Source organism: Podarcis gaigeae, assembly GCF_964106915.1.
Source record: "Podarcis gaigeae genome assembly, chromosome: 3".
Lineage (NCBI taxonomy): Eukaryota > Metazoa > Chordata > Lepidosauria > Squamata > Lacertidae > Podarcis > Podarcis gaigeae.
In genome coordinates this window covers 10786479-10801929 of record NC_139680.1, presented here as the reverse complement: position 1 = coordinate 10801929, position 15451 = coordinate 10786479, and the positions used below count along the sequence as shown (strand labels likewise).

Here is a 15451-nt window from a genome sequence, read left to right as displayed (position 1 = left end):
CCCTCGATGTGCTAAGGCTGAAACTCTACAATGGCGAGGCTCGTATAGGCTCCTCATACTGTTCATTCAGGGTTCTAAGCGACATGGGCACCCTGTAGGGAGAATGTGTCCTTTCTGCGGATGTTGAGCCTCAACATGGGGAGGGTGGCATTGCCAAGCTGCTAGGAATGTGGCAGAAGATACAAGACAAACAAGCGTGCTCCCCATGCAGTTGGGAATGTGTGAACATGTGAACAGTGTTTGGGAAGGAGGAGAAAAGAGGTTTGGGGACTGGGGGCCATTAGAGGACTATAGATCTTAATTAAGTCACTTTTGCACCATCTTACCCAGTTCTACTTTCTGGTGCTTCTGCAAAAACCACGCGTGCATTCTCAAGCTTATTTGTAACCAGGGGAGCCAGAATATAATTTTTCTTTAAAATGTTGTAACGCTGGGAATAATGGCAGTCAGGATTCTGTGATTTTCTTTTTTTAAAAAAAAACAAACCTCCCTCTGCACAACGCTATAATTCAGATATTCAGGTGAATTATGTATTTCTGCGTTTCCGGAAAGGCATAGAAAGTATAGAAGAAACAAGTGGGGAAACCCATGTCCACAGGGACTGTGGACTCATTTCGACATGGCTTTACAGATAGTGATTCTGCAGTCATATAATTCTCTTGGGTTTCTGTTTGGCAGATCTGGGATAAAACAGGATTGGAATGTTTGAAAGTATTAACAGGACATACTGGCTCCGTTCTCTGTCTGCAATATGATGAAAGAGTAATTGTAACTGGATCTTCTGACTCCACTGTGAGGTGAGCATTTTTGTAGCTGCGAAACTGGTGAGAAGGATGATGCAAAGGGGAAATTGACAGCCAGTGAAAAGTACAACCTTTCTTGAGAAAAGAGGGGTTGCCCACCTAAATCTGGAATTCTCTAGATTCTCCCATGTTCCTGGTACTAGTCAGTCTTGGGTTTACAGGCCAATTAAGGACTGTATCCAACTAAGCAGTTCTGCCAGCACAACAAGGACTTTTAGCTGTGCAGTGGAACGTCCCTGCCCTCCTCCTCTCCTTGCATGATCCCGTAAATCTGTTTTGGAGGGTTGGGGAAAACCCCAGAACAGATTAATTAAATACTGTGAATTATGGCTTCTGTCGTTACGATTGCAGAAACACTTCAGTCTCTGTGCGACACCTAAAATGTTGTTGGATGGGGACAGTTGGCAGAGGATAATGGGTTGGCATGAGGAAAAGACATAACCTTCTTCTGCCAGCCACATTTCCCAATAATACAACCAATATGTTGAGTTTGGGGGAGACCTTGGGAAGACAGTTACAGAAGCTCCATAGAGGAAAGGCTAAGCACCACACACCACTGCTGCCTTACATCATCCTGATGGCTTATAGCAGTTTGAGAGCCAACATTGCTTTCAAGACCTGGGTCTGCCCCTAGTCATGCGGTTTTGTCTCCTAGCAGCCCTATAAAAGGGACTTCAAACAACAAATGGGCCTTAACCACCCTCGCTTAACCAAGACTCCACTTCCTCAGAGTCTTGTGAAAGAACAATGTTAAACAACAATTGCTGACCTCCTTCTACCGGTCCACAATAGAAAGTGTCCTCTCATATTGCATCACAGTGTGGTACGTTGGCTTGACAGCCACGGACAGAAAGTCTTTACAAAGGGTGGTGAACACAGCGCATGATATAATGGGCTGTCCCCTGAGCCCACTAGATGACATCGCAAGGGATCGTTGCCTTAGGAGAGCGAGGGAAATGCTCAGGGACGATTCACACCCCGGCCAGCTCCTCTTTAATCTTCTACCCTCGGGCAGGAGATATAGAAGTATAGTCAGTTGTACCAACAGGCTAAAAAACAGTTTCTATCCGTGGGCTGTTAGGCTGCTGAACGGAAAATAATATAGTGCAACTGACTTTCGGGGTTGGTGTGTTGTGCGAAAAGCACACAGAGTGCAATGAGACTGAGTGTTTGTATGGGGGGGGGGAGGCTCTATTAATTTCATTGTACACAGGTTGTACATTGACAATAAAGGTATTACTACTACTACTACTACTACTACTACTCTGGTACCTCAGGTTAAGTACTTAATTCGTCCTGGAGGTCCATTTTTAACCTGAGACTGTTCTTAACGTGAAGCACCACTTTAGCTAACGGGGCCTCCTGCTGCCACCGCACGATTTCTGTTCTCATCCTGAAGCAAAGTTCTTAACCTGAAGCACTATTTCTGGGTTAGTGGAGTCTGTAACCTGAAGCGTATGTAACCTGAGGTACCACTGTGTTATTAACCACTGAAAGTGGACAGGGCTTTCTGAGCACTTGAACATGGAGATGGACGGTGGTGTGTCTTTGCAAGAATGATGCCCTGCTACTGATGATATTTAGCAGTTTGTGGTTTGAAACAATTAAAGGCTCACCAGTACCACCACCCATGAAACTAGCTTTTGATTGCATAGCATTTGATCCCAAATGATTTGATGTGTGTATATGTGCTTTTGCAGAGTTTGGGACGTGAACACAGGTGAAGTCCTCAACACACTGATTCATCACAACGAGGCTGTGCTCCACTTGCGTTTCAGCAATGGCTTAATGGTGACCTGTTCCAAGGACAGATCTATTGCTGTCTGGGATATGGCCTCACCGACTGACATCACTCTGCGCCGCGTATTAGTTGGCCATCGGGCGGCTGTTAACGTCGTTGACTTCGATGACAAGTATATTGTATCTGCTTCTGGTGATAGGACCATTAAAGTAAGTGGACAACCAGTTTCTCAAAATAGCAAATTCAGAAAGGAGTTATGGGAGAATAAGTTTGGTCTCTGACTGACGTGTTGCTGAAACATCCATTAAAGTAGTTTCTAAGGATAGTGGTTGCATGTCTGACATTCCCCATATGCAGCCTTTCCCAACCAGGGGCCCCTAGATCTTGTTAGATTACAACTCCCATCATCCTTAGCCAGCTTGGCCAGTAATGATGGGAGTTGTAGTTCAGGAACATCTGGGAACTCGCTGTTGAGAAAGGCTGCTTTAATGGTTTTAAGCTTTTTTTTAGATATTTCCCTTTGTATCACACTGTTGTCATGAGGTTAAGTAGAGTAGAGTGGGGAAAACCTTATTCTTGCCCAGGGGCAGATTGTGACCTTCCAGCTCTCTCTGCCTAACCCTTGACATTCTCCCCAAGCACATCCTCTCCTCAAGGACTTTTGCTTGGCTGGTGTGTGCCTAGATGAAGGATGGGGAGGTGGCGGGCAGGGTGTGTAGAATCCTCTGACTTTTTGCATAGCTGAAATATAGCCCAATATACTAAGATTGGAGTCACATCCATTACTTTGGCCTCTGAATACGCCCACCATTGGCATACGTGGCCCCCCTCCAATCTTCCCGGGGGGGGGGGGAATGTGATCTATAGTCGGGGGAAAAGGGAAGGCCTTCGGAATGAAAACTGTATTTTGCCTTCATCTCATTTCATCTCTGTCTTTTAATGCAGAATTTCAAAATGTGCCAAATTGCCATTATATCTTTTGCAGTTAAATATTTATTTTCCTCCTAGGTCTGGAGCACAAGCACATGTGAATTTGTTCGCACTCTTAATGGGCACAAGCGAGGCATTGCCTGCCTGCAGTATAGGGATCGGCTTGTTGTGAGTGGATCATCAGACAATACCATTAGGTAAGGGGTGGGTGGAATCTGTGAAGACAAATGGAAACAGTATTGTTTCATTGCAACCCCTTTTCATTTGACTGCCCAAGCACCAGGTTCCAGTTTTTTGTTGTCTTATCTTGCTGGATTTCATTTTTTTAAAGGTTTTTTTTTTATGTATAGCCTGTCCTGTCTTTCTTCCATTGTGGAATCTGGGTGATACACGTCTAGTTCCTAGTAAGGCACTGATCAGACCCAGGAATGCTTAGCTTCAACTAGGTGGCAGCCTCACCTGCCTTCAGACCACCTCCAAGGGATCTGTGTGCTTTTCTCAGCCATTCTTAGTTCGGTTAGCTGTTTGTCACAAATTTGATCCCCTGGTGCAAGTAGCATTGGCCGCAGGTGAGCTTCTAGAAGAAGAAGAAGCCATTGCACACGTACAAAGCTGCTGGCCTGTTATGTATGGCCAGTGTTGCACAGAGTTTGGCCAAATAATAATAACGACAACAACAACAAATAATTTATTAATTTATACCCTTTCCAACTGGCTGGGTTTCCCCAGTAGCATCAGCTCAGAGGGGAGACAGTGCTAGGGTCAAAAGCAATTGGGACAGGCAAAGGCTGTATGGAAACTCACTTACCGTTTTGAAGAATGGTCTTTAATGCAAGCTCTGCTTAGTACATTAAATTACTTTGAGCCAAGTAATCAAGCTTAACCACTGGTGCGAGAGGGAAGTAGTGAGCCCTACTCCAGGGAATCTGTCCAGCGTGGCCCCCAAGTGATTCAGCATCCACAACCAATATTGTGTTGAGTATAGCCTTTTCAGAAATAATCAGGTCAAGCTGTGATGGAAATTGCAAAAGGTATATAAGAAGGAATACATGCGTTGTTGCTTTTATTTTTTTGAAAAAAGCTGTACGTGTTCCTTCTTTCAGGCTTTGGGATATCGAATGCGGGGCCTGTTTAAGAGTGCTAGAAGGTCACGAAGAACTGGTTAGGTGCATCAGATTTGATAACAAGAGGATTGTAAGCGGAGCCTACGATGGGTATGTGCTTGAAAGCAAAGTTCTGTTTTCACTTGGGAGGTTGGTTTTTGGTGGTTCTTAGTACTCGGAGGGTGTTGTAGTTTTCTCACTGCCTTTTCTCTCTTTGCTTCATAGCAAAATCAAAGTTTGGGACTTGCAAGCTGCTCTTGACCCCCGTGCCCCAGCAAGTACACTATGCTTACGTACATTGGTGGTATGTACATTAACTATACAGATATTATTGTACAACAGTAGTACACGTTGACCATACTTTTGTCTGCTTGTTTCTAAATCTACTACCTTGTAATGGAGTGGAAATTTGGTGTGTTTTTGCCAGAGGATGGCAACCCCAGAACGGTCCTTTTCTGCAGTGGCTCTCTGTTTTTCTTAATTCCCTCTCCGGGGAGACTCACCTTGTACCTTCATTACATAGCTGTAGGCACCAGGTGAAAACGTTTCTCTTTAACCAGGCTTTTTGCTGATTAGCATTCTATTCCCTTTTAAACATGTTTGTAGGCAGGCAATGGGGGCATAACTGGTGCGCCTTGTTTTTATTGTGCATTTTGTGTTCTCATTTTAGATCGTGAACTGCCCTGTGACGTTCACATGCAGGGTGGTACACAAATTAAATAAACCAATTAAATGGATGCAGTAATTGTTGAAAGCAAATATTTGGCATGTTGTCTGTGTGAAATCCAGCTCTTCCTGATTACCGTATTTTTCGCTCTATAACACGCACCTGACCATAACACGCACATCGTTTTTAGAGGAGGAAAACAAGGGAAAAAACATTCTGAATGAAACAGAGGATGTATCATTTTTGTGCTTCATGCTGTGGCCACAGACATGTGATCTGATGGTGAATTTGGGGTGACCCAATGCAAAAATCCTGAGAATCCCTGTGGATCCATGCTTTGTAACCACGTTTTTGCACCATTGCAGTCCCAGGCAACAGTGGGTGTGTGATTTTTGGGGGGCAGGCTGTAGCCATGGACATGCTATGTGCTCTAATGGTGAATTTGGGCAGACCCAATGCAAAGATCCTGAGGATCCATGTGGATCCATGCTTTGTAACCACGTTTTTGCACCATTGCAGCCCCAGGCAACAGTGGGTGCGTGATTTTGGGGGGGCAGGCTGTAGCCATGGACATGCTATGTGCTCTGGTGGTGAATTTGGGCTGACCCAATGCAAAGATCCTGAGGATCCATGTGGATCCATGCTTTGTAACCACGTTTTTGCACCATTGCAGCCCCAGGCAACAGTGGGTGCGTGATTTTGGGGGGGCAGGCTGTAGCCATGGACATGCTATGTGCTCTGATGGTGAATTTGAGGTGACCCAATGCAAAGATCCTGAGGATCCATGTGGATCCATGCTTTGTAACCACGTTTTTGCACCATTGCAGCCCTGTTTTTGCATCAGATCATTGCTATGTGATCTGATGGTGAATTTGGGGTGACCCAATGCAAAGATCCTGAGGATCCATGTGGATCCGTGCTTTGTAACCACGTTTTAAGTGGGGAGGGAAGGAAAAATATAGAAGGGACAAGGAGCACGAGAGGGGTGTGCGGAGAAGCAGCTGGCTAAGAATGCAGGAGAGGGGTTTAAAGGGGGGGGGGAAGGAAGGCAAAAGTCCATCCACTCAAGCCAGGCCCCCCCCTCTCTCTCATCTGCATGTTTTCCGCTGCCTGCCGAGTCCCCAGACGCAGCAGCAGCAGCAGCAGCGGCAGCAGCACCGGAGCACGGACGCTCTGCTTTCCTCTCTACTTGCCTGGAGGGGAGGGGATTTCACTGCTCTTTGTTCCATCTGAGCAAACAGCAACCGAAACAGAACAGGGTGGGCAGTAAGACCCTGAGGCAGAATGCAGGAAAGCAGCAGCCTCCTCTCCTCCGTGACGGCGCAATATGATTTTTGCCTGATTTTTGCCATGCACTTGGGACAAACGGCTCCAGGGACCACACATTCGCTCTATAACATGCACAGAGATTTCCCCTTACTTTTTAGGAGAAAAAATCTGTGTGTTATAGAGGGGAAAGTACGGTAGTCTCTAAAATGTCCCAAGGTGTCACTATTGTGCTAAATTACTCCAGTCCCTTTGTCTTCTGAATGATAACCTACACGCTTCCTCCTTCCTTTAAGAAATCCTTTATCTCATGAGGCTCTTTCTGATGTTAGTCAAACCAAGAGTAGACCCATTGAAATTAATTGTAGAATTGGGACCCTACGGGTTACCTTGTCCAACCCCTGCAATGCAGAAATGAATGTGACTAACTTAACATTAAATTCAGTGGGGCCTATTCTGAGTTTGACTAACATTTTATAAAACTCATGATTGTCGCATTCATATTTCCTTCCAACTACAAGTGGAAATGAATATTTGAGTGCAAGTATGAACACGATAAACAGAGTCTTCTGCCCTCCTAACTGCAAACTCTTTTGCCATTTTTCAGGAACACTCAGGACGTGTGTTTAGACTCCAATTTGATGAATTTCAGATCATTAGTAGTTCCCATGATGATACCATTTTGATTTGGGATTTTTTAAATGTGCCCCCCAATGCACAAAATGAGACACGCTCTCCATCAAGAACATACACTTACATCTCCAGATAACAGTCTGCAATGTACTGCTCTCCAAGGTAAGCTTTGCTATTTTAAGGATGCCCTTTTTGTATCCACTATACCGCCAGCCCTGGCAGTGGGCCTGGCAAAAGTGAATTTTCGTTCATGCTTTCAGTGAGATTTTTCAGTAGAACAAGTGCAAACCATCTTTAGATAAAAAAATTAAAAAAAAAATTGTCCAGTAGCACCTTAAAAGTAAAGGGACCCCTGACCATTAGGTCCAGTTGCGGCGCTCATCTCGCTTTATTGGCTGAGGGAGCCGGGGTACAGCTTTCGGGTCATGTGGCCAGCATGACTAAGCCGCTTCTGGCAAACCAGAGCAGTGCACGGAAACGCCGTTTACCTTCCCGCCGGAGTGATACCTATTTATCTACTTGCACTTTGACATGCTTTCGAACCTTAGAGACCAACTAAGTTTGTTCTGGGTATAAGCTTTCGTGTGCATGCACACTTCTTCAGATACACTGAAGCAGAAGTCACCAGACCCTTATATATAGTGAGGGGTGGGGTGGGGTTTTTCTCAGGATGGTAGTAGGAGATGGGTGATTGACTCAATGGGTATGGTAAACCTGTTGATGACTTAACGACTGCAATTAGTCCTACAGGAAAAAGCAAGGGGTGGTATGCAGATGATTAACATATGTAATGAGACAGGACTCCAATATCTCTATTAAGACCAGGTCTCTCCTGGACACGAAAGCTTATACCAAGAACAAACTTAGTTGGTCTCTAAGGTTTTACTGGACAAGGTGAATTATCACTAGGGTATTCTCAAAAACTTGTGAGTGATAAACACACCTCTCCTCCTCTCTACCCCGCTTTCCCCAAAGAAGTGTATATGCCTCAAATGAGAGGCATGCTTCTTTGAGGAGGACAGTAATTGTAAGGAATGGGGATCTAATGTCCCCTTCCCAGGCTCCTTGAGCCAGTGTGTTACTTGGCTAGAGCAGCGGTCAGCAAACTTTTTCAGCAGGGAGCAGGTCCACTGTCCCTCAGACCTTGTGGGGGGCTGGAGTATATTTTGGAAAAAGAGGAAGAATGAATTCCCATGCCCCACAAATAACCCAGAGGTGCATTTTAAATAGAAGCACACGTCCTACTCATGTAAAAACACCAGGCAGGCCCCACAAATAACCCAGAGATGAATTTTAAATAAAAGGACACATTCTACTCATGTAAAAACACAGTGTTTCTCAGACTGTCTGTGGGCCGGATCAAGAAGGCGATTGGGCCGGATCCAGCCCCATGGGCTAGAGGCACATGTTGGAGGAGTGAGCAATCACCAGTGAAAGGATTTCACTCCCATGCTTTCCTATTGGGCCAGTTACAGATAGGTAGCCGTGTTGGTCTGCCATAGTCAAAACAAAAAAATTTCCTTCCAGTAGCACCTTAAAGACCAACTAAGTTAGTTCTTGGTATGAGCTTTCGTGTGCATGCACACTTCTTCAGATACACTGAAACAGAAGTATCTGAAGAAGTGTGCATGCACACGAAAGCTCATACCAAGAACTAACTTAGTTGGTCTTTAAGGTGCTACTGGAAGGATTTTTTTCCCCCTATTGGGCATCAGTCATCTGAGAGGCATGATCTGCCATGGTTGTGGGGATCATGTACAACAGGAGATAATTGTGGATGGGGGTGGGGGACAGTTGTAGGCAATACCTCTTTGCTGTTACAGGCCTTGGGCAATTTCCAAACCCTGACTTAGGCTTGAGTTGCCCTGGAAATATAAAGCCGTGTCTCCCTTAAGTAGAGAGAGAGGTAGGCAAGTCATTGAACAGCTGTCAGAAAAGTGCAAAACTCTGTAGCAAAACAACGTCCCCTGGAAGCTGGAGGTTTCAGTTTCTGATCCTTGCCATCTTCAGATGTCGAACTGCAACTTTGGGTGCCAGGCAAAAACATTCCTCTTCTCCCAGGCTTTTGGCTAATTAAACAGTCTATGGTCTTTTAAACTGTTGAGGTGGGGGCAATGTTTCTGCTTGTTAATATGTTACCTACCGCATTTTTCGCTCCATAAGACACACCCGACCATTAGACGCACCTAGTTTTTGGAAGGGGAATGCAAGGGAAAAAATATTTTTAAAGGGAGCGCTGAGCAGAGCCTGTATGCATCCAAGGCTCTGCACAGCGCTCCCTTTCACGAGCCGTGTGGAGCGTGTGCGGCGCTTGCAGGCCTTTCCCCAGGAGTGAGAAGGGCAGTACATCACTGACGCCGCACACCCTTTAAAGAGCGCACGGCTTTTGCGTGCTTTTCTATGAGGAGGGAGAAGAGACTGATGCGGCCAGTCAGTCCCTTCTCCCTCCTCAGGGAAAACCCCCCAAGAGCAGCGCACCCTTTAAAGAGCTCGTGGCTTTTGCGGGTCCCCCACCTCGTAGAAAAGCCCGCAGGAGCCACACACCCTTTAAAGAGAGTGCGGCTCCTGCGTGCTTTTCTATGAGGAGGGAGAAGGGACTGACTGGCTTTTCCTGGGGAAAAGCCCGCAAGAGCCGCGTGGAGCATGTGTTGGGGGCTTTCCCCGCCTGCCTCCCGTCTGCCTTCGCTCCATAAGCCACACACACATTTCCCCTTGCTTTTCAGGAGGGAAAAAGTGTGTCTTATGGAGCAAAAAATACGGTACTTTTGTGTTTTTGTATTGTAAACTTCCCTGTGATCCTCAGATGCAGGGTGGTATAGAAATAAATAAAAATAAATCATCCTTGCCTGCTGTCCATGCTAGCTGGCGTTGATGGAAGTTGGAGTCCAAAAACATTTGGAGGGTCGCAGGTTTCCCTGGAGAGTAAAGCCACTGCCAATCCAAGTCCATTGTGCCAGACTGCCAGTGATCAGGCTCTGTTTAAAGAAGCTTCCTATTCTCTGCAGTGTTTCCCACATCACAGGGCAGAAATGTTGCTCCATTTTATATAGCTGTAAAATAACAAATACTACTAATGATAGAGGAGCCGTTTTATGTGCTCAGCTCAAGTAATGTAGGCTTCTAACTTTTTAACCAAATCCTGCACCTTTTCCCTTCTCGCTGTCCCAAATGAATATGCCTTTTAAAGTCGATCATTTCTGACAACCCTGGCGCTCTTGGCCATAAGAGAATTTTATTGCCTTCTGTTGAATTCCTTTTTTTATTGTAACAGGATCAAAATTGTTACCATATGATAATCTTAATATAATCCGCTATTTAAACACTTTAGTGGAAAATAAAATAAAAAATGTTTTAGCCTCTTAGCGGCGAAACTCCCATGTCCATAACTGAGCACCAAAGCTTGCCTCTCTTGGGAAGAAAAAAATATATAGAAGATTAGGTTTAATTACTTTGTGCTTAATTTCAGTAAGTTGCATTAGTTTCAGGAGAGCCAATAAAGCACTGCAATTATATACCTGTAATATTGCAGAGAGAACTTAACTCTTGCCTGCATTAAAAGGTCTTCCTTTAAATCAGTTGAATCTTTCTTGATAATGCCCTAGATCCAGAGCTGTCTTGTGTGGACACAAGGACACTTTTATACAAGATAGCCCTATAGATGTCTCCTGACTTCCCCTTCCACTGTAGCTTTTTGTTCCTGATAACACACCATTCCTGCTTTTGACCGGTTGGCTCTGCTCAGGAGCTGCCAAGGGGAGCTGGTCCCTGCTAGGCTTGCAGAGGAAAAATTGGGAAAAATTGCAGCCACTGCTTTACCTGGCTTACACCTGACGTCATACGACGTCGGTTGCAGGTCAGGTGAGCATGGCTGGAAGACGGGGGAAGAAACCATCTCACCAGCCAAATATTAGCCACAGAATGTATTGGTTAGAAGTGGACAAAATGACAAATAACTAAATAAAGTACAGTGGTACCTCGGGTTACAGACACGTCAGGTTACAGACTCCATTAACCCAGAAATAGTACCTCAAGTTAAGAACTTTGCTTCAGGATGAGAACAGAAATCGTGCAGCGGCAGTGGGAGGCCCCATTAGCTAAAGTGGTACATTGGGTTAAGAACAGTTTCAGCTTAAGAACGGACCTCCAGAGAGAATTAAGTTCTTAACCTGAGGTACCACTGTAGCAAAAAACAAGCCAGCCCTAGGGAATTTAAAAGTACTTGCCAGACAAACTATGTCTTTAAAGAGTGGTGAAATACCACTGAAAAAGCAGAACTTCCAAAACAAAGAGTTCCCTAAATGACAACTGTGACCAATGGTGTTTGTGGATGTGTGCACCGTTGCCTAAAATCTGACAGTAAGCAACTATAGACTGTTGAAATTAATTCAGACTTCTTCTTTTTTTAGGATTCCACAGTCTTTGAACTACTGGACATTTGGCAATTACACACCTGAAGACATCAGCCACCGCTAAAGTCAGAAGTGGTTCTAGATGCTGTGTAGATGCAAAGCAGCACAAGTCTATATCTAAACTTACCTTTTCCAGTCCTCCTCCACTCAGTCTGGTCTCCTCTGAGAAACTGACTAGGAATTCACTGAGTCCAGCTAGAAGAAATTCAGTCTGTCCTCCACTGCAATGCAAGATCCAAAGCTTCATGAGTAAATTGCCCATATACACTGAACTGATGGCTTGTTTTTCCAGGAGTAAATCAGATGTCAAGGAAGGACTTGACCTAATTTATATTTGCTTTGCACTTTTATCTGACTCTGAAGAAGAAAAACATTCTCAGTGAAATGTGGGTGCCAAACATACCCAGGATGTACAGAGCTTTGCTCTCAAAGCCACCCTCCTCCTGTAGACTTTACGTTTCACGACTGAGGCGGATCCTCTTCTGTTGGCTAGGAGTATCAGTTGGACTGATAGAGATATTTCTGAATGGATCAGTAATATTTTGGATGATTGTTTACTTATTTCTGCAACAGTAATTTGCTTTAATTTAACGATTGTAAATTGGGCTAGAGTATCTAAACTAGGTGTACAGCACTGTCCTTTCTTTTAATTGTGCTTTGTACTACAGCCGTCCTCCTCCTCCTCCTCCTCCTCCTCCTCCTCCTCCTCATGTTTGGTATAGTCGAATCCTTCATGTGTGCTTGCCTCATAATTTCCAATACCGTAACTGTATAAGCATGTAGATATATTGTACATAAACATTGTAACCTCCAAGTGCTGGGAGTCAGGGTCTCCTGATACTGTATGCAGATTTCAAGGAATAAGTTTTTAAGCATCAAGGCATTCTTAACTACTGGCACCATAATGGGGTTGGGATGAATTGCTTTAGAAATATTTCTCTGTGAATAGGAGGATTTTTGGTATCCATTGGGATTTTTTAAAAAAAAGAAAAAGAAGAAGAAAAAATGAGGCGAAACATCTTAATGTTAAGCTTCAAGAACGTTTTTTTAATTTAAGGAAAAAAATTAAAGTTAAAAGTGGTTCTGATTTTCCATGCTGCAATATTTGCAAACCATCTTAAGCCGTTGGCCAAAGTTGCATACCTGGAAACAACTTTTACAATCCATTCAGATAGTCCTTGATCTTACCATGCTTATGTGTTGAACTGAAGCAGAAACTGCAATTCCACTGTGATCTTGTAAGAGAGATGGTCTGTGTTCCTTAACAGTTCTGTTGAGAAACCCGGCGGATTATGGCAGCGTCATGGCAGCAGGATTGTCTTCTCCTTTAAAAGTATGACTGGTGGGGGCAGTTAGTCATATGCTTCCTTGTACAAAAGCAAACTTCCTAGTCTCTCTCTCATCTTTTTAAGTTATTGCTGGGCAATATTGTTTAGTGGCTTCTTCTTAATGCTAGTTTTGAAAATTATTAACTAATAAAATATAATACTGGATGGTCTAAGAACTGTGTAGTTGGCATGGATATGGATACTGTCATTCCTTAGTCATATGGTTTTGTATTTGTTTTTCCTTTGCCGCCACTCCTGATTTCTCTTTCCCTCTCCCTTTTTTCTTTTGGTTGAGGGGTCAAGGAATGTTGATAACCAATATTAAAAAAAAGACCAATGAATGAATATCGCTTATTTTAGTGGAACAGCTGCGGCTGGATATTTCACTTGCACACACCTGCCAACTTGTCAGTCAAAAGAAAGCACTCGTGAGATGTGAACAAAAGGCGCAACTTTTTGATCTGCTTCTGGTATTCCACTCTTTGCCTTCCTAGATGTTACAAATCAACTGCTTTTTGCATTCATGAATTTCCCCCCTCGGAGCACTGCTTCAAAGACTTAAGACATGGATATGATCAAATCCATCAGAGGATGCCTTTCCCATGTTCTCGGCTTTTAATATGGTTGACAGTCACACAACTGTCTTATGATAGCTGTAATATGAATGGACCCCCCCCCCCAATTGTCATTGAATGGCTGTCATGTGAAAGACTATTGCAGCCCTGAAGAAAAAGGTATTTATGGAAAACTATCCTTTTTTAATGCATGTGTAAGATGAAATTCATGTTTTTTTTTCCATGGGAAATAATGGTATTTGAAGATGCAGCCTAAACTACTTTTGATTGTGCTTGGTGTAACATAGCTGTGGAGTTTGTGACTGGCACCCAGGGGAGCTTGGCTCCTGGGATTTAATGATAGTGATCCTGGCTGTACTCTGGACTTTGTTTCGCTAATCATTACTGAGCAGCTGTATGTTACTGCTAGATTAATGTTTCAAAGCACTGGGATAGTCTTATTCTAACTTGTAATTATGTTTGCCAGTTACCTGTTTGGAAAGTTTGTGTATGAACAGCTTATTGGACAACTGTTGAATTGTACAGATATTGTTCATGATATAAGGCTTTGTACTGTGGAATGTGCTTAATAAAAAAATTCTAAACACCTTTTTGTCCATATTACTAACCCAACATTATTATACTTCAATCAAGTTCTAATTCTGAATGGCTGAAATTTGTGTTTCCTGTGTAGTTTTGAATGGGCTTCTGTCATCAATCCTACCATCTCCAATATACACAAATGATAGTAAAAGTAGAGTTATGTCTTGATAAAACATTGGTAGATCTGAGCCAAATGGCAGCTTCACAATCCCACATGAACTGAGGCATTGCTAAAACCTTAGAGACCAACTAAGTTTGTTCTGGGTATAAGCTTTCGTGTGCATGCACACTTCTTCAGATACACTGAAACAGAAGTCACCAGATCCTTCTCCTCCTGCGATGAGGCTACATTTTAATATCTTAATGTTCCATTATTTTAATGTTGTATTTTATTTTTGTTTTTAAGTTGTAATCATTCATCTTGTTTTTATTATTGCTTGTAAGCCGCTCTGACCCCGACCTTGGCTGGGGAGGGCGGGGTATAAATAAAAAATTATTATTATTATTATATATAGTGGGAGAGTGGGGTTGGGTGTTTCTCAGAAGGGTAGTAGGAGGAGGGTGATTGACTCAATGGGTATGGTAAATCTGTTGATGACTGTTAACGACTGCAATTAGTCCTACAGGAAAAAGTAAGGGGTAGTATGCAGATGACAAAGAATAGCTTTAGCATATGTAATGAGACAAGAATCCAATCTCTATTCAGACCAGGTCTCTCCATAGTTTTCAGTTTAGTAAGACCATGGGTAGGCAAACTAAGGCCCAGGGGCCAGATCCAGCCCAGTTGCCTTCTCAATCCAGCCCTTGGACGATCCAGGAATCAGCGTGTTTTTACACGAGCAGAATGTGTGCTTTTATTTAAGATGCATCTCTGGGTTATTTGTGGGGTCTGCCTGGTGTTTTTACATCAGTAGAATACAGTATGTGTTTTTATTTAAAATGCATCTCTGGGTTATTTGTGGGGAATAGGAATTCATTCATCCCCCCCCCCCCAGAATATAGTCTGCCCCCCAAGGTCTGAGGGACAGTGGACCAGCCCCCTGCTGAAAAAGTTTGCTGACCCCTGAGTAAGACCATGATAGACACTGGACTTCCTAGTCCGGGGGGGTGGGTGGGAATGAATGAGGACCACTGTTTGGCTGGCTGTTCACAATGTGGTAAGACAGCCCTGCTGCATTTGGGGGCCGTCCACCTCATTCTGAGTGGGTCCCTCCCCTGACGTTTGCCCCCAAAGTCTTGCCCTGATGGCACCACTGAGAACCTGGGTGGCAGGCGGGAGCTGAGGAGATCTAGGCTCAAATCCCAATTCTGCCAAAAAAAATTTGATCAGGTGAGCTTGAGTCAATCACTATAGGCCAGGCATAGGCAAACACAGCCCTCCAGTTGTTTTGGGACTACAAGTCTCATGATCCCT

General features: G+C 44.0%; 1 protein-coding gene across 5 annotated transcripts in view; it reads left to right on the top strand.

Annotated features, from left to right (window-relative positions):
• FBXW11 (F-box and WD repeat domain containing 11) overlaps positions 1-14041 on the top strand; it is a 94586-nt gene extending 80545 nt beyond the window's left edge. For all 5 annotated transcript variants that reach the window (XM_083730404.1, XM_083730402.1, XM_083730403.1 and 2 more), the window contains 7 exons: positions 679-797; positions 2504-2753; positions 3553-3671; positions 4578-4688; positions 4803-4881; positions 7118-7305; positions 11550-14041. In XM_083730404.1, coding sequence (XP_083586530.1) covers positions 679-797; positions 2504-2753; positions 3553-3671; positions 4578-4688; positions 4803-4881; positions 7118-7279 — 840 coding nt within the window. In that variant the 3' untranslated portion in view covers positions 7280-7305; positions 11550-14041. The remainder of the gene's footprint in view (positions 1-678; positions 798-2503; positions 2754-3552; positions 3672-4577; positions 4689-4802; positions 4882-7117; positions 7306-11549) is intronic.
• The last annotated feature ends 1410 nt before the right edge of the window (positions 14042-15451 follow it).